This window comes from Kogia breviceps, chromosome 12 (genome assembly GCF_026419965.1).
Source record: "Kogia breviceps isolate mKogBre1 chromosome 12, mKogBre1 haplotype 1, whole genome shotgun sequence".
NCBI lineage: Eukaryota > Metazoa > Chordata > Mammalia > Artiodactyla > Physeteridae > Kogia > Kogia breviceps.
Genome location: NC_081321.1, coordinates 41,966,234 through 41,991,833, shown reverse-complemented (window position 1 = coordinate 41,991,833; position 25,600 = coordinate 41,966,234). Strand labels below are relative to the sequence as shown.

At 47.5% G+C, this 25,600-nt stretch overlaps 2 protein-coding genes across 16 annotated transcripts in view; one reads left to right on the top strand and one right to left on the bottom strand.

Annotated features, from left to right (window-relative positions):
• The window catches only part of ZNF740 (zinc finger protein 740), a 28,594-nt gene extending 27,517 nt beyond the window's left edge, over nt 1-1,077 (bottom strand). For 7 of the 8 annotated variants that reach the window (XM_059082134.2, XM_067009378.1, XM_067009379.1 and 4 more), the window contains exon 1: nt 807-962. The gene's annotated coding sequence lies outside the window, so the exon portion shown is untranslated. Of the gene's footprint in view, nt 1-806 lie in introns of all 8 variants that reach the window. The other variant, XM_059082130.2, reaches the window with a different exon arrangement.
• CSAD (cysteine sulfinic acid decarboxylase) lies at nt 258-25,600 on the top strand. 8 transcript variants are annotated; one of them, XM_067009369.1, is made up of 17 exons: nt 262-402; nt 501-574; nt 775-912; nt 16,107-16,243; nt 16,527-16,653; nt 16,733-16,823; nt 17,166-17,272; nt 17,714-17,829; nt 18,298-18,377; nt 18,691-18,745; nt 21,943-22,059; nt 22,142-22,206; nt 22,492-22,573; nt 22,996-23,195; nt 23,351-23,402; nt 23,563-23,652; nt 25,192-25,600. In XM_067009369.1, the coding sequence occupies exons 4-17, from the start codon at nt 16,118-16,120 to the stop codon at nt 25,363-25,365; spliced, it is 1,482 nt and encodes a 493-aa protein (XP_066865470.1). In that variant the 5' UTR covers nt 262-402; nt 501-574; nt 775-912; nt 16,107-16,117; the 3' UTR covers nt 25,366-25,600. The 8 variants fall into 8 exon arrangements, with proteins under 8 accessions (XP_066865471.1, XP_066865470.1, XP_066865474.1 ...); XM_067009370.1 differs by lacking the exon at nt 501-574 and having other exon boundaries at nt 258-402; XM_067009375.1 differs by lacking the exons at nt 262-402; nt 501-574; nt 775-912 and adding an exon at nt 1,019-1,133.

The following is a 25,600-nucleotide window of genomic DNA, read 5'->3' as shown; positions in this document are numbered from 1 at the left end:
ACAACCTGAAGTGAGGTGAACTCTTTTTTTGCCAGGCGCTCTCTGTGCAACTCCAAAAGAAGACATCAGTCAAGCAGAGTTTTCTTTCTAGGTCATGAGTTGAAACTGGTCTCCGGGCAGCCAACAGGAGCAAAAGTAACTGGGGCCTCTGGTGGAGGAACTGCAGCAGGCCAACTGCTTGGATTTACCATCTTAGAACTGGAAGAAGGGGGCGGAGGTCCTCTGGGGCTTTTGTGTCCAGTGGGCCGGCCCGCGAAGCTCGCACTCTATTAAGGCGACCAGAAGTCGGGTAGAGAAAAGCTCAGAGGCTATCGCTGGGCGCCCGGACAGCACGCAGAAACCGAACCGGCAGTACACTCCCGGGCCGGCCCACACGTGCGCATTCTCCGAGTCAGCCCGAAGGTACGTAAACTCGCTGCGGAGGTGGAAGGCAGAGAGGCGAAGCCCAGCTCTGTGCATTCCCTCCCATCTTCCCTCCCTCGCGCCAGCAAGACAGCCAGCGAGCCAGCCAGCGAGCCAGCCAGCGAGCCGCTGCGCCCGCCGCACGCACCCAGAGAGCCGAGTAGCGCGCAAGGTGCGTGCTCGCGCCCGCGTCCCTTCCGAGCAAGCCCCCTCAGCCCAGCCGGTGACGCGGCCGGACGGTGGTGTGCGCGCGGCCCCTACCCCTCCCCGGGAGCGCCCTCCCTTCGCCACGCGCCCCTCCTCCCCTCCCCTCCCCCTTCCCGCGCGGCGCCCCACGGCCTGCGAACTGCTGAAGCGCTGCCGTCTGCCCAGACGACGCTGCGCTCCCTGGGGCGTGCTCCTACCTGCCAGGCGCGGCCTCCTGCTGTCTCCCACACCGCGCAGCCCCTCCTCCAGGCCGCACCACGCCGTGCCAACCCCGTGGCCACCGCTGCCCCCGCCGGAACCGAGGCAAGTTTACAAACACCAACCCGGGACCCGTTTCCCCGGAAGCACTTCCCCTTCCCCCCTCGTCCTCTCCCCCCTGAGCAGCATTATCCACTTCCGGGCTCGCGACCCTGGACGGGCGGGGTCAGACAGAAAGTGGGTGAGGCTGAGGGCTCACCGAGGGTGTGCAGCTGGCGAGTGGGCGGTGCCGGCGCGCGGAAGGACGGGAAGAGGGAGGACCGGAGGTATGGCGCTTGCGCCGTGCTGGGGGCGCACCCCGGCGGCCATCTTGATTCAGGGAAGGAACGAGGGCCTTGAAATGTTGGTACGCTGAGTGTTCGTTGAGCGGTTTTCCTAGGTGAGCTGGATAGGACTCCTTGAAGAAGCGCCATCGCTCTCCCTTCCTCCCAGATGTTCTCCCTGTCGCTTCTGAGCCTGGAGCCCCAAATAAAGCCAGAATACTTCGTACCAGGCTTTTTCACATAATTCGGTCGAGGTCATCTTTACCCGACCTTTCCATCAGGCCCAGATCTGCAGATTCTGAGGGCCGCCTCTTCAGCTGGGAGGGGAGTTAACTTTTTTTGCACGCTCCTGCCGAGTACACTCGACCCCAGTCTGAGAACGGATGCCCTCGCATGGTCTGTGCACCCCGAAGCCTCTGATTTCCTTTTATCGCTTCCGCCTTTATTCCAGACCGCCCACAATCCAACGTTGGCCTCCTCGCCTGGGAAAAGCCATAGGACTCCCCTCAGTAGGCGAATGTAATCTCTTTGGAGACTTAGCGATGCAGGGTGGCCTGTGGGACCGGCTACATTAGGAAAACTTGAGCCTTTCTTTAAATTCTATTCCCAACTTTAGGGAGGAGTTCTGCTAAAGATGGGCTATGCATTTAGTGCACTTGATGGAAGGAAATGTCGATTCTATTTAGGTGTGTCAGATTGTGAGTTTAGGAAATTAACGGAGATGCCAAACGAAAAAAAAAATACTTTTGAAAGAAGACAAGAATTGCCAGCCACTTTTTGTACACAGATTTCATTTCCCTGAGCGCTCCATTTTTTGAGTAATTGACCGCAAATCCTTGTGCTCTTAAAGATCATAGAACAGATAAAATGGAGCGAGATCATCAGAAATAAATCTTTAATTTAAAAAATTAGCTCACGCTTATTTTAGTAAGTCCACACGGCACAAAAGAATTAAAAGGCAAAAAATATTTTGTCATTTACTATTCCATACTTCTGAAGGTAGTCACTTGTACAAGTTTGGTGTATATACATCCAGGCTTTTTTCTATGTTCATAAATTTGTTATTTCATCCAAAACATATTTTTGAGCACCTACAATGGACCACACAAGTGTATTTTAGACATTTTCTAAGTCATTTCACATTTTAAAAATTGTTGCATAGTATTCCAACTATTTTGTCTAGACCCATCCTGATGAACATTTAGGTTACTTCTAGCTTTTTTGTCTTATAAACCATGCTGTAATGAACATCCTTATATAGTTATCTTTTTGTTTTTCTAGATAGATTCGTAGGTAGATATGTGCATTTTAAATTTTAATAGATTCTGTGAAATTGAATTTCAGAAGTTTGTAACAATTTACACACTCAGAGCCATGTGTGAATGTCCCCATTTCCTACAACCTTGGCAATACTGGATGCTATGAATTTTTGTACAGTTGCCCACTTGATAGGTGAAAAATAGTAATTTCATTATTTTAAGTTTCATGTCGTTAATAGTGAAGTTGAGCATCTCTTGTTGCTTTTTGACCATTTTAATTGTTTTCGTAAACTGTCTGTTTACATCTTTTGCCTGTTAAGGAAGAAAAGATCATTTGTCTATTTCGTATTGATTGGTAGTAATCTCTATGTTATATTAACTTTTCATTTGTCATATGCTTTTAAAATATTTTCTCTTAGTTTTTCATTTATCTTTGAACTTTTTTTAGAGTGAAAGTTATGCTTTATGGGAAAATATTTGAAACATTCCTATGAAAATAGGAACAAGACAAGAATATTTACAACCAAAACTAATATTCTATTAAAGCTACTGGCCACTTAAAAGTCATTATTATTTTCATATTTTTATACTCATTATTTTCACATGATATATCTATCCACAGAGAGAATCAATTGACAGAATACTAAAACTAGTGAGTTCAGCAGCATCGCCAGATATACGATTAACAAACAAAAATTATATAAATAAGATATGAGAACAATAATCAACCATAAAAATGTCATAGAAAGGTCTCATTCACAATAAAAATGTTACATTATAGACATAAATTTAACAGGAAATTGCAAGTTATGCATTAAGAAAATCAGATTATTTTAGTGGAAGAAAAAAAGGGCTGATTATTATTTTTGGCTGCACCACGCGGCTTGCAGGATCTTAGTTCCCCGACCGGGGATCGAACTTGGGCCAAGGCAGTGAAAGCACTGAGTCCTAACCACTGGACTGCCAGAGAATTCCCAAAAGGCTTGATTAGATGGAGAGTTTTACCATGTCCGTGAATAGGAAGACTTAACATTGTGGAGACACAGTTTTTACTTTAGGTTAAATTCTTATTAAGACAGGACTTTGCATGGAACTTAAGCTGACTTTTAAATCTGCATGGAAAGGAAAAATTGCAAGGAAAGCAAAAACCGTTTTTGGAAAGCAATTGGTAGGTAAAATAATGGTGGGGGAGGGGAAATAAAGCCATAAATCATCTTTAACCACTTTATTTATTTTAAAAAATATTTATTTATTTATGTAGCTGCATTGGGTCATAGTTATGGCACGTGGGATCTTCGTTGCCGCGTGCGGGATCTTTAGTTGCAGCATGCGAGATCTATTTCCCTGACCAGGGATTGAACCCCAGCCCCCTGCATTGGGAGTGCAGAGTCTTAGCCACTGGACCACCAGGGAAGTCCCTAACCACCTTGATGGTGTCTTTCTTTACACAGAATTTAAAAAGTTTTATGTAGTCAGATCTGCCTGCGGCTTTTGGGTTTTTGTGATATGCTACCTCAAGATTATAGAAATATTTCCCTGTACTTCCTTCTGGTATTTTTATGGTTGTATGTTTTCAGTTTTATGTCTTTATCTCAGCTGCAGTTTATTTTTTTTAATTTTTATTTTATTTATTTTTTAATTAATTAATTAATTTTTGGCTGCGTTGGGTCTTCGTTGCTGCGCGCGGGCTTTCTCTAGTTGTGGTCAGTGGGGACTGTTCTTTGTTGTGGTGCGCGGGCTTCTCATTGTGGTGGCTTCTCTTGTTGTGGAGCACAGGCTCTAGGAGTGCGGGCTTCAGTAGTTGCAGCACGCAGGCTCAGTAGTTGTGGCTCGTGGGCTGTAGAGTGCAGGCTCAGTAGTTGTGGCTCACGGGCTTAGTTGCAGCAAGGCACGTGGGATCTTCCCGGACCAGGGCTCGAACCCGTGTCCTCTGCATTGGCAGGCGGATTCTTAACCACCGCGCCACCAGGGAAGTCCCTGCAGTTTATTTGTGTGTGTGGTGAGTAGTGAGAAATGCCAGACTTAAAAGGGACCAATAATGTAATGGGAGAGGTACTAGCCTAGATGCCAGAAAATCAGCAATCTAGGCTTCCTCCCATGTCACCTTTGTAATTTTGGACAAATTAATCTCACTTTTTTTGGCTCAAGAGCCCTTGACTTGAAAATGAGGGTGAATAAATACTTTTTCAGGCTAATTTCTAGCACTACTGTGAGGGTCAAATGAGATCATAGGTGAGAAGGCTTTAGGAAGAAAGAAAAACCCTTTACAAATCTTCTAAGTTATCTTTAATACTGATTTTTGGTTTATGCATATCAATGTAAGTGTAGTGCAGCGTCATTTTTCAGTACCTGGAAATAGTTTATTGGGGGAAGGGAGAGGAGAGTGGGAAAGATGAAAACAAACATTTTTCTGAATGCCTATTTCGTATTTGGTGCTTTACTTAAAGAAGGATAAGGGCTTCCCTGTGGCGCAATGGTTGAGAGTCAGCCTGCCGATGCAGGGGACGTGGGTTCGTGCCCCGGTCCGGGAAGATCTCACATGCCAAGGAGCGGCTGGGCTTGTGAGCCATGGCCGCTGAGCCTGCGCGTCCGGAGCCTGTGCTCCGCAACGGGAGAGGCCACAGCGGTGAGAGGCCCGCGTACCGACTAAAAAAAAAAAAAAAAAAAAAAAAAAAAAGAAGAATAAGCCTTAGACCTCTCTTCCCAGGAGTTTACAGCCTAGAAGAGGGGAAAACACTGTACACATAAGAATTGGAGCCACTATTAACGTGGGTGATGAGTCGGTGTGGTTTGTTAATAGGTAGACAGCTAGGAGGTCAGTGTTTTCACTTTCTAATAATAAGCCTGGCTGAAAGTGCTTTAAGAAGCAACTGCCCTAATCCCTTTGCCCTCAGGCAGGCCCCCTCCTGGGCGACCTTCCCCACCTTCTTTGGTACGCCCTTCCCTCAGGCCCACCCCATCACTTTTTCAGATAGTATTGTAATGATTACTGATTAGTCTTTTCCTGTACCAGCTCTCTATTGCCTTAAGGAGAGCTGGAATGTTTTCTCTTTGAAGGCTGCCCTGGGCCAATTGAGCAGAGTTAACCAGCCCCCCCTTTCTTTCGTGAGCGACCGTGCCTTTATTTTATGTGCTAGCCTCCCTCCTGGCCTGTTAGCTGGAGCAAACAAGGCAGACACAGCACCTGGGGCAGTGCCAGGCATTAGATAGTTAGTGTTAGTTGAACTACCTGAACTTGTTCCTCTGAGAGCCACTTAGGCTGCATAGTAGAAATGAGCAGTATGTGGCTACCTTTGTCACCTGGTAGACCTTTTAGATGAGAGTTGATTGAGGAGTTGGGAAACCACATGGGGTAATGGGGTCATTCCTTGAGCCTGGCAACTTGTATAGTTTGGAGTTCTTGTTGCCCCTTCATTCCTCCTTAATCTTTTATGTTGCTTAAAAATAATCTTTATTGGGCTTCCCTGGTGGCGCAGTGGTTGAGAGTCCGCCTGCTGATGCAGGGGACGCGGGTTCGTGCCCCGGTCTGGGAGGATCCCACGTGCCGCGGAGCAGCTGGGCCCGTTAGCCATGGCCACTGAGCCTGCACGTCCGGAGCCTGTGCTCCGCAACAGGAGAGGCCACAACAGTGAGAGGCCCGTGTACCGCAAAAAAAAAAGAAAATCTTTATTTTAATTACATAAGTCAATGGAATTATCATATAAAATTATAAAAATAAAGAAGTGTGTAAATAAGAAAATGAAAGCATCTATAATCCCAATGCCGAGAAATAACCGCAGTTAGTATTTTGAAGACTTTTTCCATCTTTTCCTGTTTTTTAAAAAAAAATGCATGGGGAGTGACTGGGGTTTCTTTTTGGGATGATGAAAATGTTCTGGACAGTGTGATCGATGCACAACTTTGTGAATATACTAAAAACCACTGAATTGTACACTTTAAAAGGGTGAGTTTTGTGGTTTGTGAATCGTATCTCAATAAAGCTATTTTTTTTTTTTTTTAATGCTTGTAAGGGTTAAGAATCCACCTGCTAATGCAGGGGATACGGGTTCGAGCCCTGGTCTGGGAAGATCTCCCATGCCTCAGAGCCATAAATCCGTGCGCCACAACTACTGAGCCTGTGCTCTAGAGTCCGCATGCCACAACTACTGAGCCTGCGTGCCTAGAGCCCGTGCTCTGCAACAAGAGAAGCCACAGCAATGAGAAGCCCGCACACTGCAATGAAGAGTAGCCCCCACTCGCCGCAACTAGAGAAAATCCACGCACAGCAGCAAAGACCCAATGCAGCCAAAATAAGATAAATAAAATAAATAAATTGAAAATGCTTGTAGGTACATACACACAGTATTGTTTTCTGAACTGAAAGTGCATATACAGTGCTCCTTTGCTGCTAACTGATTTAGCATGTTTCCTAAGAATAAGAACATTCTTTTATATAACTACGATGTAATGATCAAGTTCAGGAAATGTAGCACTGATAGAAGAATTCTAATACTTATGAGGGCTTTCATAGTCAGATTCCACCAGTTCTTCCAATAACTTTCTTCACAGCAGGTTTTTTTCTTCCTTATCCAGGAGACTATTTAAGATCACATATTCCTTTTGGTTATAATGTCTCTAGTTTCCTTCAGTCTGGAACAGTTCCTCAGTCTTTCTTTGATTTTCATGGTATTGACATTTTTGAAGATTACAGGCTACATTGTTTTGTAGAATGATCCTCAATTTAGATACATCTGTTTCCTCATGTTTAAATTCAGGTTGTGCATTTTTGCCATTTTTCCATGCCTCATGTCAGGAGGCCCACAATGTCCATCCGTCCCATTACTGGTGATGTTAGCCTTGATCACTTGGGTAAGGTGGTGTCCACCACGTTTCTCCACTGTAAAGTTACCACTTCCCTTTAAAGTCCTTTTTAAGGAAAATAATTTTACGGCATAACCCAGAAGAAAAAGGTTTATCCAGGTTTTAGTGTTCTGCTGATGTTTTGAATGAGAGAGAAAGAAAGATATAACATTTGAAGATTAAATAAAAAGGAAAAAAATCATACAAGGATGAGGAGGCAGGAGCTCAGTTAGAATCTAGATTTCAGAAGATGGTACCATTCACCTAACCAGGGAACTCTAGAAAAAGAGCCTCAAGGAAAAGGCTCATAATAAGTCCACTTTGGGACCTGTTGAATGTGAAGTGCTGTGAGACTTTCAGATTAGGCAGGTGGCATCATGGATCTTGGCTGGGGAGAGAGGTCTGGGATGGAAGAGTCACCAGCATGTAGCCCTGGGAACAGAGCAGATTGTCCAGGGAGAGGTGCGGAACACAGATGAAAGAGGCCCTCCCTCCCTGAGGGAGGGCCAGAGGAAGGTGAAAAGGCAAAGGGAACTAAGAAATGGTAAGGGGTAGTCATATGGAAGCCAGTGAAAGAAAATGTTTCAAGATGGGATGGCAAACTATGTCTGCTGGCTCCAGAGGGGTCAAGTAGGATAAAGATGATATGTGTCCATTGGATTTAGAGGCAGGGATGTTCTTGGTGGCACTGAAGTTGTAAGCTACATGGTGGTAGGCTCAGGAAAGTGAGAGGAGAGGAAATGAAGATGGAGTGGAGACAACTCTTTTAAGAAGGTTGGCTGAGAAGAGGAGGTGGCTGGAGTGGGAATGTGTTGTGAGAGGTTTAGACAATTTAAAATGCTGTGAGAAAGAGGTAGTGGGAAGGAGAGTTGGAGAAATGGAGGATGGGGGTAATCAAGAGGGTGTCCCTGAAGGAGAAGGAGAGGAACCCCTTAGACCAGTGGGTCCAACTCAGATGTCTACAGGGCCAGGCAGGTAAAGCAGATGAGTGAGGTGGACTAGTGTGGACTGGGGTGAAACAGAATGCAAAATTCTAAGGGCCTGTGGCCAGTCCTCTTCTGAGGATTGTCATCCAATCGTCATCCATTGCCATGCACTTTGCAGTGCCCCCTTGTGGGAGGAATATATATCCTCACCCCACTTCCCCAGCTTTGGTCAACTGGATGTGACCAGATGTGCCATATGCTAGGTCTGAGCAGAAGTTTTAGGAGTTGGTGCATGGTTTTCTCTGCTGTGAGAACATTGTGTCCCAAGTAGGGGCTATTCCTTCAGCCTGGGTCTTGGAATAAAGGAATCAGAGCTATAGCCAACCCTACTACCAACATAAACCATGAAAGAGAAATAAATCTCTGTTGTAAGGCAGTGGTCCCCCCTGCCCCACAGCCATGCACGACTTGCAGGATCTTAGTGCCCCAACCAGAGATCGAACCCTCACCCCCTGCAGTGTAAGCTCGGAGTCTTAACCACTGGACTGCCAGGGAAGTCCCAACATGGTGGGGTTTTGAAGTCATTAGTTACCACAGCAAAACTGACTAATACAGGAGTTCAACCAGAATAAAGCTATACTAAGATATTTTTTACTCTTCGAATTAAAAAGATTCAGAAGTTTGACAGCATACTCTGTTACTGAGGCTGAGAACACAAGCACTTTCATACATTGGTGTCACCTCTATGGATGTTGGCAATCCTTATCAAAGTTACAAATGCAGATGGCTGTAATCAGAAAGACAGACAATAACAAGTCCGTCAAGGATGTGGAGAAATGGGAACCCTCATGGGAATGTAAAATAGTGTAGTCACTTTGGAAAGCAGTTCGGCAGTTACTCAGAGTTAAACGTGGGACTTCCCTGGTGGCGCAGTGGTTAAGACTCCTCGCTCCCAATGCAGGGGGCCCGGGTTCAATCCCTGGTCAGGGAACTAGATCCCACATACATGCCGCAACTAAGAGTTTGTATGCCACAACTAAGGAGGCCTCCTGCTGCAACTAAGCAGCCTGTGAGCTGCAACTAAGGCCTGGCGCAACCAAAAAAAAAAAAAAGTCAAACATAAAGTTACTATATGAGCTAGCAATTCCACTACCAGGTATGTACCCAAGAGAATTGAAAACATGTCCACACAAAAAGTTGTATATTAATGTTCATAGAAGCATTATTCACAATAGCTTAATAGTGGAAGCAACCTAAATGTCCATCAATTGAATACTTAAAATGTGGTATATCCATGCAATGGAATATTATCTGATCATAAAAGCGAATGTAGTTCTGATACATGCTACAACATGGATGAACCTTGAAAACATTATGCTAAGTAAAAGAAGCCAGTCACAGAAGATAACATACTGTTTGTTTCCATTTATGTGAAGTGTCCAGAATAGGCAGATCTTTAGAGGCAGAAAATAGATTAGTGGTTGTCAGTGGTGAGGGGAGGGGAGAATGGGGAGTTTCTTTTTGTGAGGATGAAAATGTTCTGGAATTAGTGATGATGGTTGCACAATTTTGTTACTATATGAACAACCGCTGAATTGTACAATTTATTTTTTATTTAAAAAAATTTTTGGTACCACAGGTGGGACTGAATTGTACAATAAAAAGATATGCTTTAGAGTATGTAAATTACCTCAATAAAGCTGTTATATTAAAAAAAAGAATGAGGAAGTTCTATATGATCACTCATATACAGTTAACTGAAAAAAAGCAAGGTGCACAACAGTGCTTATATGCTTTTATGTGAAAAAGGAGAAAATAATATATATTTACATTTGTTAGTATTTACATTAGAAACTCTGAAAGATTATCTGAGACACTAATAAAAATAGTTACCTGGAATGGGGCATATGGAATGGTGTGGAAATTAGACATTTCACTATTAATATTTTCATATATTTTGTTTTTGAACTACCTGAATATGTTGCTTAATCAAAAATTTAAAAATTGAAAAGAAAACACAATGAATGCACAACTATAATAATAATAAAGGGGGAACTCCAACTACACAATTGTTGCTCCTTAAAATTCAGGCCCAGTGTTGCTAGATCTTCTGATTTTTTTTCACAAGAAGCTGGAAGTTTTGGTATTGACAATTATTTTTTAAAGTTTTAAAAAGTACTATGCAGGCCAAACAAAACCATGTCTATGGGTAGCAGTTGGTCCTCCGTCTTCCAGTTTGACCTGTGCTTTAGACTGTGAACCTCATGAGGGCAGGGCTGTGGTCTTTTGCTCTCCATTGTGACCTCTAGTGGTCACCAAAGTGCTTGGCACGTATATACCAGATAATGAATAAATACTGAAGTAAGGCAGAGAGGGATCCAGAGTACAGGTGACAAAAAGATGAGTGAGTTTGGATGTTTTTTATTTTCTGTAAGAAATTTGGAATGAGAGGGGAAACAGGGAGAAGGTTGATAGGTCAATAATTTGAGAGGTGTGGGAAATTTTTGACATAATTGCTCCAGAGAATTGGAGATAGAGCCGACAATAGAAGAATAGTAAAGTTGCCAGGCAGTGTAGTGTGTCCAGTTGAGCAGAGTCATTGCTGCTTTTTGCCTCTGAAGATGGTTACTACCTTCATCACAGTCCTGGGAATTCCCTTCACCTCTCTCCTGTGTTGGGCGAAATATGATGTGGTCTGATTCTCTGTCCTCTGTCTGTGACCTGGTTTGGGTTTTGTCTCTGGAAGTCTTTGGATCCTCCATTGTTCTGAAACAATATTATCATCTGTCTTCCTGTTGGTCATTCAGTGGATCCATTTGATCTATCCTGTTCTATAAAGCTTTTTTAAAAAAAATTTCTTTCCTCCTTTTTTCCCTTCTCTTTCTGAAACTTCTATTAGTTGACTCTTGGGCCTTTTGGATTGATCTTCTATAGTTCTTTTATGCTTTTCTGTCCATCTCTTTATATTTTTATCTTTCCGTGTGATTTTCTTGACTGTCATTTCAGTTGTCATATTTTTAAAACCCTAGAGGTTCTCATTGTTCTCTGAGTGTTCCTTTTTGAGAGCAACCCCCCTGTGGTTTTTTTTTGTTGTTATGGATGCAGTATCTTCCTGAATTTTGTGTGTGTGTGCGTGTGGTACGCGGGACTCTCACTGTTGTGGCCTCTCCCGTTGCGGAGCACAGGCTCCAGACGCACAGGCTCAGCGGCCATGGCTCACGGGCCCAGCTGCTCCGTGGCACGTGGGATCTTCCCGGACTGGGGCACGAACCCGTGTCTCCTGTATCGGCAAGCGGATTCTCAACCACTGCGCCACCAGGGAAGCCCTCTTCCTGAATCTTGAAGCTTTCTTCTGCTCCCTGCCTTTCTCCTCTTCTACCAAATACCTTTTTTCAGTTTGTCTGTTTTTACCTCTGTGGTTCACATTAGGGGCTTTCCTCAAGTGTCGGGTAGTCCCTGGCTGTCTGTCTGCTCACATTTAAGAGTGAGGCACTAAGGCCTATTGGAAGGCCCAAGTGCATAGAACGGATGTATTTATTGACCTGTGGGCATCACTGACTAGGTGATTGGGCAAGGACTGAAATAAGAGTGTCAGGTCTTTTCTCTAGGACTATTGAGGTCAGTTTCTTCAGAGAGAAATCCTCCAGTCTCCTGGCCCTGGAAGGTTTACCCCAGGCTACTGGTTCTGAACACTGACTGGGAGAAAAGACTTGACTGGATACTTCTTGCTAATCCTCTTGTATTCAGTACAGTGCCTCCTCCTCACCTTTTGCTGTGCTTGGCATCCCTAAGTCCCAGCCGCTCCATTTCAGTTTCTCTAGAAAACAGACTTCCTTCTTCTTTGGAATTAGGTGGAGGAGAGGGGAGTTGCCTCGCTGAATGGGCAGGGGGAGAAGAATGAGGGCCTAAATGTTCCTTGTATAAATTTTCATCTAATTTCCACATTTTAAGCTGTGCTTCCTCCTCCTGGCTTCCAGGGTAGCTACTGTTGTAAATTCCTGAGCCTTTCTGGGCTTCTGCCCTAAGAACCAGCTTATATCCTGTTGGCATAACCCTCTGCAGACAGAGTGGCTTTAACCTTCTGCATTTGCTGAACCAGTTACCACTTCTCATCTGCTTCCTATCTTCTACAGTTATTCACATCTCTCACCTCTTGTCTCTCATCTGCTTTATTATTCTGAATTTAAAATTCCACTGATATAATTTGAGTGGGGTTTCAGGAAGCAGTAGTGGTAAAGATATGCATTTAATCTGGTGTGTTTTATTGGAATGAGCAAAGAGACCATGAATTTATAGCAAAACTAATTTGAATGGTTACGTGTTTTTCACTAGCAGAATTCAGCAGTCCTGGTAGATTCGGTTAGAGAAGGACTGGACAGTTGGATTGGGGTTTTGCCAGGTGGATTTGGTGGAAGGACGTTAGGGCCAGGGAGTTGAGGATTTTGGACAAAGAGTGGTTGAAACCACAGACCATACAATCTAGGTTGTGTAAGTGAAGGAAAGAAAGATACAAGGGAGTTGATGGCTGGAGGAGTTTATGAACTAAAGATCCCATGAAGTCAGAAAAACTTGTCAATTTTTTTTTGAATTTTTGAATTTTATTTTATTTTTTTATACAGCAGGTTCTTATTAGTTATCTATTTTATACATATTAGTGTATATATGTCAATCCCAATCTCCCAGTTCATCCCACCTGCCACTTTCCTCCCTTGGTGTCCATACAAAACTTGTCAATTTTTAAACAAACCCTACTTGGTCCTTCCAGCATCTTCTCAGCCAGGGGCAAAAGTGCTGTTCCTAAGTTTATTCATGTTTCTTTGCTTTATCATTCTATCTTGGGGGTTAATGTCCTTCCTTTGAAAAGAGAAAACTCTCTCAGGTCCCCAGGACAGGATTCTGTATGGGGAGTGAGGGTAGGGATGCCTCACCTCCCTGTTTACCCCGGAGGAAACTGGGGGTGTTCAGGGCCCTCGCCTCCACCTTTCATTTCTTTCTTTTTTTTTTTTTTAAATTTATTTTATTTATTTATTTTTGGCTGCACTGGGTCTTCGTGGCTGCACGCGGGCTTTGTCTAGTTGCGGCAAGCGGGGCTACTCTTCGTTGTGGTGCGCGGGCTTCTCATTGCAGTGGCTTCTCTTGTTGTGGAGCATGGGCTCGAGGCACGCGGTCTTCAGTAGTTGTGGCACGTGGGCTCAGTAGTTGTGGCTCGCGGGCTTAGTTGCTTGCGGGCTTAGTTGCTCCACGGCATGTGGAGCCCCAGACCAGGGCTCGAACCCGTGTCCCCTGCATTGGCAGGCAGATTCTTAACCACTGCGCCGCCAGGGAAGTCCCCACCTTTCAATTCTGAGTGGTGACTTTGGTGGGATGGATACAGAAGGGGCCCGGTGGACAGAGCTATGTCTTCCCTGCAGACCTCTCTTCAGAGCTTTGGGAAAAGCCTTCCTCCAGCCTGGGGGTCTCTCTTTCTTCATCAGTCGTTCCCTCCTTGCAGCCTGTTTTCCACTCTCCTGGCCTCCTTGCCGTATCCAACAGCCTGAGCTGATGAACACCCACAGATACCTTGGATTTTCTCTCTTTAAATCCCTTATTTTACAGAAACTGAGGCCCTGAGGTGTACTCACTCCTGGCCCAGAAGTCTTTGTGCCACAGCAAGCTCAGTGGCTGAGGGAGCCCCGCCTGAGGCGGTAGAGCCTGATGATTGGGGACGGGGTCTTCAGAGCCCCGCACACCCTTGTCCAGACCCAGCTCAGCCACATACTGGCTGCATGACCTGGACACGTTACATACATAGTGTCTCTGAAATCTGTTTCCTCATCTTTAAATATGGGTCATAAACTCATAAACTTAACTTCAATGGTTGTGAAGATGAGAATAATGCATGTTAAGTACAGAATGAGGCATGTGGTAAGTACTTCCACGGTGCCTATTTTTATTAGCCTCTCTCCTTCTAGCCTTTCCACCTAAAACGCCCCACTGCTGCCACCTGTCAGGGGAGCCAGAGTGAGCACTGATGAAGGATTGAGTCTTATTCTCAAGTCTGAGCCAGCTCCCCTAGTTTCCCAAAACCCAATCTACTGAGGAGAAGTTTAAGGATAGGACCACTGGGGTCCCTTGGACCTGTGTTTTCAACTAGCTTGGGGTCCAGTGGCTGCTGACAGTGGATTATACCAGAGGAAGATTCCTTCCTTTCCACGTTTCCTGGATCCTCTTACCCCCTCATTTGGTGGGTTCCCCAGGCCTTAGTGTTTGCTCCTCTCTCCCTGGCCATCTCTGTGAGCGTTCTTTCCCCTGGAGAATGGAGCCCATCACAAGGCTTCAGCTGTGCCCCACCTCTCGAGTCTGCTTCTCATTCCTGCATCTCAGCAGAGCTCTGGACCTGACTTCCTCCCATATGCGTATTTGTAGCCCTGGACACCTCCACTTAGATGAGTATTTCCAAGAAATAACAATCTTACTTTCCATCCAGCCTCCACTTTCCGCATCCCTATTTCTTTTAGGGGCACCATTATTTTTCCAGTCACCCAGGCTTGAAACCCCAGGTCGTCCTTGACCCTTCCTTCCCCTCCAATGTAGATTCCGTAAGTGTTGAATTGAGTGCAATCCAGCAAGTGGTTAAGCCTGCGTATTCCTCTACCTGTCCTTCCCTAGCGACACCACCTTATTCACGTGTGGCTCGCCTCTTTCCTGGCTTACAGCAATGGCTTGTTCACTCTTCTGCATCCGTCTACTCTGCACTGATCTTCTGAGAACATTGTTTTCATCACATTAATCCTTGCCACAGAATCTTTCAGTGGCTTTTCATCTTCTGCAGGATAAAATCTAGATTCTTGGCCTGGCTGGCACTCAAGGCTCTCCATAATCTCGTGCAGCTCTGCCCACCCTGCCTTTGCTCCCATGTGGTCCTTGCAGACCTTCTCTCCAGCCAGCCAGGCGCCTTCACTGACCTGAGAATCAGCCATACTCATTCCCGATGTAAGCTCATGGCATTCTCTGCTGTCCCTGAATGCCTCTCTTCCTCCCTTTCTCCAGTCCCGTTTCTCCTGCCCGCTTTCAAGTTGCAGCCCCAGTCCCACTGCAGATCCTCCTCAGTCTTCAGCCTTCATCCATCTCTTCTCCTGAATAACGCTTGGGATCAGCATCTAGCCAGTGCCCTGGGCTGTAACTGTTGCACGTGCATCAGTGTCCACCCCCCCACCACCAACCCTGGCACCCTGGTGTGAACACAGTTGGTGCTCACTTCAAACAGCCACTCCCTGTGTCTTGAGCACTCTCAACCTGCAAGGCACAGGATTATACTTGCTTAACAATCTGCCTCCTCAGTGTGGCCTCCTTTTCTTCCTTTGGAGAAGAGGGCTTTAGAAATCAGGACAGTTCTGAGAAGACTGGGGGTTGGGATGCAAAGAGATTGGCCTCTGAGGCCTGCCTAAACCATTTCTCTGCTCTTCGCCAGCCTAAGTGAAGGTGGCATGTGTTTTTGCCTTACATCTCATCTCCCCCCTTCTTCATGTCAGCTAGTGGTTATTCAGGAAACTTAACTCAACCTGCTGGCCCTATCCCAAATCTTTAGGGCAAGGGTCATGAGAATGATGTCATGGTCATGTGACTGCTGCCTATACCTTGCTCCCTCTGCTGCCCTAGTCCTAACATTCTAAAAAGCCAATTGTGTCCCCTGCTTCCAGCTCACCTGGACAAAGACCTGAGCAGAAGGGTAAGCTTCTCACCCTTGCCTTTGGTGAGCAGTGGCCATGGGATTCTACCTGCTCAGCACTAACTGGCTTTTTCTTTCCCACCTGTTTCTGCTGGCTCTCTCTCTGGACGCTCTTACTTGCCCTTATGTGTACAGTGAAGACTGGGGCTAGGCCTTAGGCCCATTATGGAGTTGAAGTTCTTGCTGCTTAGGTCCAGGTGGGGTCCACAGGCTGAGTAGGGAATAACTCCTGCTCTGCTCACAGATTTTCTCCTGATGGCGGACTCTAAACCACTCCTCTCCCTCAATGAGGACACTGTGGCTGCAGAAGCCTTGCTCCAGGATGTGTTTGGGATTGTGATGGATGAGGTCATTCGGAAAGGGACCAGTGCCTCTGAGAAGGTGGGTCTTTTCTCCCTCCTCTTCCTGCCCATCAAACCTGGCTGAGAACTTATATCCTCTGTCCAGGTTTCTCCCCAGAATTCATCACTCTCCCTCTGTGCCTCAGGGATTACACACTGGGCCAGACTGCGTTTATTTACCCTTGTTCATGTGTTGCTTGGAAAATATTCCTAGCTTGCTGTAAGTGCAGCTTGGTGGTGTCTTCTGTCTGCTGAGATGTGGTTTGGGCAGCCAGTCAGTGGGGTGCCTCAGTGCCCCCAGAATCTCCCCCTTCTCCTCCTAGGTCTGCGAGTGGAAGGAGCCGGAGGAGCTGAAGCAGCTTCTGGATTTGGAGCTGCGGAATGAGGGGGAGTCACAGGAGCAGATCCTGGAGCGCTGCCGGGCTGTGATCCGCTACAGTGTGAAGACCTGTGGGTCCTGGGTCCTGCGGGGAGGCGTGTCTAGAATTTGTACCCAGCTCCACTCTGAGCCCCCGTCCCCCTTCTCCAGGTCACCCTCGTTTCTTCAACCAGCTCTTCTCAGGGTTGGATCCTCATGCCCTGGCTGGGCGCATTGTCACTGAGAGCCTCAACACCAGCCAGTGAGCCATCCCAGGGCCCCCTTCCACCACCCCGAAAGGATTTGGGTTTGTGGGAGGCACACGCTGTGGGTAGGAGAGGAGAATGGTGCTTGCCCCCCTGTCTATTTTGGGAATCTCTGCTGGCAGAGTCTTTCCCCTCGTACCCTTTGGGCTTCCTTTCCCAAGCTTTCTCATGCCTCCTGGTTCCAGCTTTTTCTCATCTTTTCCTCCCTGGTCCTTTTTCACCAACTCAATCCTCTCTTTGGACCCTCCTCTCATTCACTCTGTCTACCTCCTCTCTCCAGCTCCTCACAGAGTCTCTCCCTTTCTCTTTCCCATTCTCATCATTCCCTCTCCTGGCAGGTACACATATGAGATCGCCCCTGTGTTTGTCCTCATGGAAGAAGAGGTGCTGAAGAAACTCCGGGCCCTGGTGGGCTGGAGCTCTGGGGACGGCGTCTTCTGCCCTGGTATGTAAACAGGAGGGGGGCCTTTCTTTGGCCTTTTCAAGGGTTCCTCCTTCCCCACTGTTCTCTTGCTCTAAGCTGGCAGGGAGGGGTGATTCTTCTTTGTTTCTTCTCCAGCTGGGCTCGGGCCAAACCAGAGAGAAGCTGCCCAGTCCCCTGTATCCTCGTGTTTGCCAAATAATACATGGGATCAGTGCCTGCTGTCCTGGCGGGGTGTGGGGTGGGGTGGTGGATCCTGGGATCAGTCCAGGAGTCAGGGGGTCTGCAGATCCCGCTGTTCTGGGTTACCAGCGTGCCATTTGTTGAGCCCTCGTAACTCGTGGCCTGGTAGCCAATCATTCGTGCTTTTTTGATCAGTTCTTCTGGGTGGAGAGGTCAAGAGAGCCAAGCTCCAGTTTTGACCCACTGCCCCTCCCTCTTGCCACCACCCCTTCCCTGTGACAGGTGGCTCCATCTCCAACATGTATGCTGTGAACCTGGCCCGCTATCAGCGCTACCCAGATTGCAAACAGAGGGGCCTCCGGGCGCTGCCACCCCTGGCCCTTTTCACATCAAAGGAGGTGGGAAGAGGCACAGGCCTACCCTGGGCTCCCCGATTCTAATCTCCAGCCAGCTGAGTCCGAGACCCGTCAGATCCTCTGCCTGCTCAGACCCATCTCTTCGGAGACCAGCCTGCCCCCAGGCGGACGTGCTTCCTTCCAACCAAGGGGGCTGTGTAAACAGTCCCCGTTCACCTTGCCTTCTGTGTGGGGGTAGCAGAGGGGCATCCAGTGCAGTGTACAGTCCACACCCTTTTTGCTAAGAGTATGGGCCATGGACCAGCAGCATCAGTATCACCTGGGAGCTTGTTAGATATGCAGAATCTCAGGCCCCAGCCCAGACCTACTGAATATGAATCTGCATTTTAAGCAGACACACTGGTGATTTGTAGGCCCATGAGTGTTTCAGAAGCCCTGGTCTACAGGGTCTCATCTGTTTGACCAGTCTCACTCCTCCCCACCCTCCCTGCCCTCTGCCTTCCTCCACAGTGTCATTACTCTGTCAAGAAAGGAGCTGCTTTTCTGGGCCTTGGCACCGACAGTGTCCGAATGGTCAAGGCAGATGAGAGGTGAAGGTCCTTCTGTCTGCGTGTCTCAGACCCAGCCTGGTGCAGTGTGCCTTCTCATTGCCAGAGGCTCTGGCCTTTGGTGCACACCCCGGCAGACTTCTGTCCCTGCTCTGTTCCCGCCGAGTTGCCTCTGCTGTCTACCAGTGCTTGCTAGAGTCTCTGCCCTGTCCCCTGAGATCTGTTTACCCCTCTTAGGGAAAAATCAACACTGTGGCCTCTGCGTTGCTAACCGCACATTTCCCTGCTCTCAACAGTTCTGCCGCCCAGCCTTGAGAACCTATTACTGCCCTACCCACTAAGTTTTCTTTTCCAGAGGGAAAATGACCCCTGAGGATCTGGAGAGGCAGATCGGTCTGGCCAAGGCTGAGGTGAGTGAGTGAGGGGTGCTGAGGCAGTGGAACAGAACCCTTCTTTTCCTTTCTTGGAGGGTTCTTTGACCTGTCCCTACCCAAGTCTCCCCTCATCCCTCCCCTTGATCTCTGTGCCCGTTTCCCTGGTGGGCTGAAGTGATCCCTGGGGAGCAAGGACACTGTAGTCCTGCTGAGACCCATGGGCAGGATCGGATCCCAGGGCAGGGGCAGGACTGATTCACTGAGTGTAGTCCCAAGGGGCACCGCAGGGAGGATGTTGGGGACCTGAGGTGTAGCACAGGTTTCTGTGAGCTGTCAGGGTCTGTGCAGGGAGAAGTTCAGGAAGATGTGCGGACCAGTGGTGAGCAATGCGGACTTGGAGCAATGGGAGATGCGGAGGCCCCTGCACGCCCCTCTGTACTAGGGGACATGGGAGCTGCTGCAGCCATCTTAGAGGGCGTTTCAGCACTATCTATACCATTTTTATTTACTTATTTATTTATTTATTTACAAATATTTTTATTTATTTGGCTGCTGCGGGTCTTAGTTGTGGCATGCAGGATCTTTTAGTTGAGGCATGTGAACTCTTTTTTAAAAAAAATAAATTTATTTATTTATTTTTGGCTGCATTGGGTCTTTGTTGCTGCGTGTGGGCTTTTCTCTAGTTGTGTCGAGAGGGGGCTACTTTTCTTTGAGGTGTGCAGCCTTCTCATTGTGGTGGCTTCTCTTGTTGTGGAGCACAGGCTCTAGGTGTGCGGTCTTCACTAGTTGTGGCACGGGGTTCCCCCTCGCGGCCTCTAGAGCGCGGGCTCAGTAGTTGTGGCGCACGGGCTTAGTTGCTCCGCGGCTTGTGAAATCTTCCCGGACCAGGGCTCGAGCCAGTGTCCCCTGCATTGGCAGGCAGACTCTTAACCACTGCACCACCAGGGAAGTCCCATGTGAACTCTTAGTTGTGGCATGTGGGATCTAGTTCCCTGACCAGGGATTGAACCTGAGGCCCCTGCATTGGGAGCACGGAGTCTTAGCCACGGGACCACCAGGGAAGTCCTATACCATTTTTTTTTTTTTTTTTTTTGGTGGTACGTGGGCCTCTCACTGTTGTGGCCTCTCCCGTTGAGGAGCACAGGCTCTGGACGCACAGGCTCAGCGGCCATGGCTCACGGGCTCAGTCGCTCCACGGCATGTGGGATCTTCCCGGACCGGGGCACGAACCCTTGTCCCCTGCATCGGCAGGGGGATTCTCAACCACTGCGCCACCAGGGAAGCCCTGTAGTAAATTTTGAAATCAGATGTGTGAGTCCTCCAACTTTTTTCTTTTTCAGGATGTTTTTGGCTTTCTGGGTCCCTTAAATTTCCATTTGAATTTTAGGATCAGCTTGTCAATTTCTGCAAAGAAGCCAACTGGGATTTTCATAGGGATGTGTTCAATCTTAGATCCTTAGATCCATGAACATGGAATGCCTCCATTTGTTTAGGTCTTCTTTGATTTCTTTCAACAGTGCTTTGTAGTTTCCAGAGTATATGTTTTGCACTTCTTTTGTTGAATTTATTCCTAAGTATTTTATTGTTTTTGATGTTCTTATAAATGAAATTGTTTTCTTAATTCCATTTTTGGATTGTTCACTGCTAATGTGTAGAAATACAACTGATTTTTGAATATTGATCTTGTACCCTGCGAACTTGCTGAACTCATTTATTAATTCTAATAGTTTTTTTTAGTGGATTCCTTAGGATTTACTCGGTATAATATAATGTTATCTGTAAATACAGATAATTTTGCTTTTTTCCTTTCCAATCTGGATGGCTCTTATTTTTTTTTTTTTACCTAATTGCCCTGCTAGAGCCTCAGCACAATGTTGAATAGAAATGAGGAGGATGAACATCCTTGTCTTGTTCCTGATCTTAGGGAGAAGGCTTTCAGTCTTTCGCCATTAAGTATAATGTTAGCTGTGGGTTTTTTTGTAGTTGCCTTTATCAGGTTAAGGAAGTTCCCTTCAAATCCTAGTTTTTTGAGTGTTTATCTCATGAAGGAGTGTTGGATTTTGTCAAATGTTTTTCTGTGTCTACTGAGATGATCAATAAACCACATTGAGATGTGGGTTTTTTTCCTTTATTCTATTGATAGGATGTATTACATTAATTGATTTTTGGATGTTAAACCAAGCTTGCACTCTTGGGACAAATCCGACTTTGTCATGGTGTATAATTATTTTTATATGTTGCTGATTTTGTTTTGCTAGTGTTTTGTAGATTTTTATGTCTATATTTAGAAGAGATATATTCTGTAGTTTTCTTGTGCTATTTTGTCTGGTTTTGGTATCAGGGTAATACTCACTTCATAGGATGAATTCAGAAGTGTTCCCTCCTCTTTTTCTTTTTTTGGAAGCTGATGAAGAGCTGGTATCAATTCTTTTTTTTTCTAAATTTATTTATTTTTAATTTGTTTATTTTTGGCTGCGTCGGTCTTTGTTGCTGCACGCAGGCTCTCTCTAGTTGTGGCGAGCGGGGTCTGCTCTTTGCTGCGGTGCAGGCTTCTCATTGCGGTGACTTCTCTTCTTATGGAGCACGAGGTTTAGGCGTGCGGGCTTCAGTAGTTGTGGCACGTGGGCTCATTAGTTGTGGCTCATGGGCTTTAGAGCGCAAGCTCAGTAGTTGTGGCACACGGGCCTAGTTGCTCTGCAGCATGTGGGATCTTCCTGGACCAGGGCTCGAAACCATGTCCCCTGCATTGGCAGGCAGACTCTTAATCACTGCGCCACCAGGGAAGCCCTAGCTGGTATCGATTCTTTTTTTAATGTTTTGTACAACTCATCAGTGAAGCCATCTGGGCCTGCGCTTTTCTTTGTAGTAGTTTTCTGAATACTAATTCAAGTTCCTCATAAACTTTTGTACTATTAGGATATTTAAAATAGCATTTTGATCTTCCAGTAAGACATTCAACTTTTTTGAAAGAGTATGAACTTTGGAAATAGACCATCAGAGAGACCTAGGTTTCAATTCCATCTCTGGAGTTTCAGCTTGGGGGCAGGTTTCTTAACTCCTCTGAATCTCAGTGTCCTCACTTGCAAATTAAAGGGGACAGTAACACGTTGTAAGGTTGCAAGGGCCCAGGTCAGGCATGTGAAGAGTTTATAGAGCTGGATCTCAGCACCAGGCTCTGGGTAGCTCTTGAGATGACTTCACAGCCTCTTTCTCCCTCTGCATTTTTGCCACAGGGTGCTGTGCCATTCCTGGTCAGTGCCACCTCTGGCACTACCGTGCTGGGGGCCTTTGACCCTCTGGAGGCAGTTGCAGACGTGTGCCAGCGTCACGGGCTGTGGCTGCATGTGGATGTGAGTGCTACTCAGGCCTGAGGATGGTGTGGGCTGAACTGAAGCTGAGGCCAAGGCCCACATTGTTCCTTTTGCTCCACAGGCCGCCTGGGGTGGGAGCGTCCTGCTGTCACAGACACATAGACATCTCCTGAATGGTATCCAGAGGTGCATACAGCCCCCTATACCCTGAATCTCACCCTTCAAATCCTTGATCCAGAGAGTAGTCTTGGACCAGGGAGCTCAGATGGGAGTAGGGGAAGGAGGCTGGTAGGAGGGAGATTGGAGAGATGGTTGATTGGGGCTGGGAGGTCAGACGTCACACCTGGAAATTCTTCTGCTGGGCCAGGGTGAGACCGAAGCCCCTTTTACTGGAGATCTGGAAAGGTAGGGGCTCTGGTTGGGCAGCTTGAGGGGGAGCCAGCTGACCCTGCTTTGCTGTGCCCACCCCAGGGCTGACTCCGTGGCCTGGAATCCCCACAAGCTCCTCTCTGCAGGCCTGCAGTGCTCTGCTCTTCTTCTCCGGGACACCTCGGTGGGTCTGCCCCTCCCCTGCCCTGGCACCACCTCCCACCCTGGACCTCTGTCTTCTTTTCTATCCCCCTGAGAGGAGCTCCTGGCCTTAACCATGTTCTCCTTACCATGCCATCTGAAGCTGAATATCTGTGACCACCCTAATCCCCTGTAGTGGGATCCCTCACTCCCCTGTCTTCATGCAAAGGAAAAAGTTCCCAGCTTAAGTCGTAATCGGAGGGATCCTGGGTCATTTGGGAAGAACTCTTTGAGTGTTGGAAGAAAACCCAGAGAGAAGGTTTCAGTCAGCTGGCAGCCGTCCCATCAGTGCCGCCTGGTTCCAGGAAAAGAAGCATGTGGACTGAGTTAAGAAATGGCCCAGTGCAGCTCTGGAGGAAACCTCGGCGGGGAGGGTGGGTCTGACTGTCTCCTCACCCTCCACAGAACCTGCTCAAGCGCTGCCACGGGTCCCAGGCCAGCTACCTGTTCCAGCAGGACAAGTTCTATGATGTGGCTCTGGACACTGGAGACAAGGTGGTGCAGTGTGGCCGCCGCGTGGACTGTCTGAAGCTGTGGCTCATGTGGAAGGCACAGGGCGGGCAGGGGCTGGAGCGGCGTGTGGACCAGGCCTTTGCCCTTGCCCGGTAGGAGTGGGGGCGGTCCCATTTCCCCTCTCTGGGCTCCAGCCCTGCACCCCTTTCCTGCTCTTAGTGTCTCTTGGTTCACTCTCTGGGTTGCTTTTGTTTCTGTATCTCTGCCTTTCCTCCTCCACCCATGATGTCTTACTCTGTGTTCACAGGTACCTGGTGGAGGAATTGAAGAAGCGGGAAGCTTTTGAACTGGTCATGGAGGTACGACCGACCTTGTGCTCTTTTTCATCCCCCATCCCCTCACCGTTCCCCTCTCACTGCCCCTCTTCCCCAGCAGAGCCCTGGTTGGGAAAGAGGGTCAGTGAGAGGGGAATGGTCCCCCTTCCTCAGCTCACACCTTCCTCTTCCTCATTCCTCCCAGCCTGAATTTGTCAACGTGTGTTTCTGGTTTGTGCCCCCCAGTCTACGGGAGAAGAAGGGGAGTCCGGATTACGGTGAAAGGCTGGCTAAGGTAGGCAGTCTCCTCCCTGCTCTGGTTAACCCATTAGGGAACCGATGCAGCTGGTGTGTTTCCGCCCCCTGCTGGCTGTGAGTGGCATGGCAGTTCCCTTGGCTAGTCTCTTGCTCCTGAGGTGGGGACCGTGAACGGGAAGACGACACCCACTTGTCCTCATTTCTGTGAGCCTGGGAATGGGGGATAAGGTATGCTTCTGGAAAGTAAGAAGAAGACGGAGAGGGGCATTACAAGAAAAGTCACCAGGGTGCAGTACATAGATCCATGGTGTGGGGCATTTCTGCTGGGAGCTCAGGCCCAGGACAGAGATGTGAGGCAGAAAGATCTTGGAGTTTTGCTCACTAATGCTGGGGACAGAGCAACCCTGTCAGGCCAGGAGGTATGTCCTGCTCGCTAAGGATAAATCGGTACTAGGTGCTGCAGATGATACGAAAGGACGAGAATGTTCTTATCCTTAAGGAGTTATTTCAGAAAACAAGCGTTACCTATTTGAAACCAGTGTGTTCAAGGCAGTCTTGAAAATTACATATTAGATCAGGGGTCCCCAACCCCAGGGCCACGGACCAGTACCGGTCCATGGCCTGTCAGGAACTGGGCCGCACAGCCAGAGGTGAGCAGTGGGCGAGCAAGTGAAGATTCATCTGTATTTACAGCCACTCCCCATTGCTCACATTACCACCTGAGCTCCGCCTCCTGTCAGATCAGCGGTGGCATTAGATTCTCATAGGAGCTCGAACCCTGCTGTGACCTGTGCATGTGATGCATCTAGGGATCTAGGTTGCACACTCCTTATGAGAATCTAGTGCCTGTTGGTCTGAGGTGGAGCTGAAGCGGTGATGCTAGCACTGCAGAGCGGCTGCTAATACAGATTATCATTAGCAGAGAGGTTTGACTGCACAGAAACCATAATAAATCAATTGCTTGCAGACTCACAAAACCCTATCAGTGAGTGGCAAGTGAAAACAAGCTCAGGGCTCCCACTGATTCTGCATTATGGTGAGTTGTATAATTATTTCATTATATATTACAGTGTAATGATAACAGAAATAAAGTGCACAATAAATGTAATGCACTTGAATCATCCCAAACCACCCCCCTCCACCGGTCCGTGGAAGAATTGTCTTCCACGAAACTGGTCCCTGGTGCCAAAAGGTTTGGGGACCACTGTATTAGATCACAGGGTACAGATCAAAAATGTTATAGGAATTCAGAGAGGGGAGAAGGAGGTGTCGAGGATGATGAAGGCTTGAAGTTAGACTGAAAAAGCAGTGTTGAGATTCAGTGAAAAGTCAGGATTTAGCAGAAAATGGCCCATGTGGTAATGTGGAGAACGGTGAGACGTGAAAGAATGCAGGAGGTAGAGAAGGTCCAGTGGGCTGGATATGGTGGCAAGGGTAAACTGGGGCCACGTCAGGATCCGAGCTGTGAGTTGCTGTCTCTTGAAGGTGTCTAGGTGGAGGGAGGTGCAAGTTGGGGAGCCCACCCCCTCACCTGACCTGAGGCTGCAGCTGGAGGGTCACTCCACTCCTCCCACAGGTGGCCCCAGTCCTCAAGGAGCGCATGGTGAGGAAGGGCTCCATGATGATTGGCTACCAGCCCCACGGTACCCGGGGCAACTTCTTCCGCATGGTCGTGGCCAACCCTGCACTGACGCGGGCGGATATGGACTTCCTGCTGAATGAACTGGAACGGCTGGGCCAGGACCTCTGAGCCGCTCCTTCTTGCTGCTGGCCTGGACCCCTCCCCCAAACCTTACCATCTCCCTGTATCCCCTCCCCGTGTTCTCAAGAACAACCTCTCCAGGAAACAAAGCCGTCTTAATTTTTATGTGCTTTGACCCACTAACTCTCCTTTAAGTATTTGATATTAAGAGAATGTTTAAGTAAATGATAGTATATCCATATGATGGAATATTACTCTGCCATTAAAATTAACTTTACAAAGA

What these genes read in the sequence shown, in the direction of transcription:
- CSAD (XM_067009370.1), top strand. Translation starts at nt 16,118, where the DNA reads ATGGCGGACTCTAAACCACTCCTCTCCCTCAATGAGGACACTGTGGCT. An exon ending in GAGAGCCTCAACACCAGCCA is followed by an intron (nt 16,824 to 17,165) that starts GTGAGCCATCCC and finishes CTCTCCTGGCAG; the next exon opens with GTACACATATGAGATCGCCC. An exon ending in CAGGCCTTTGCCCTTGCCCG is followed by an intron (nt 23,196 to 23,350) that starts GTAGGAGTGGGG and finishes CTGTGTTCACAG; the next exon opens with GTACCTGGTGGAGGAATTGA.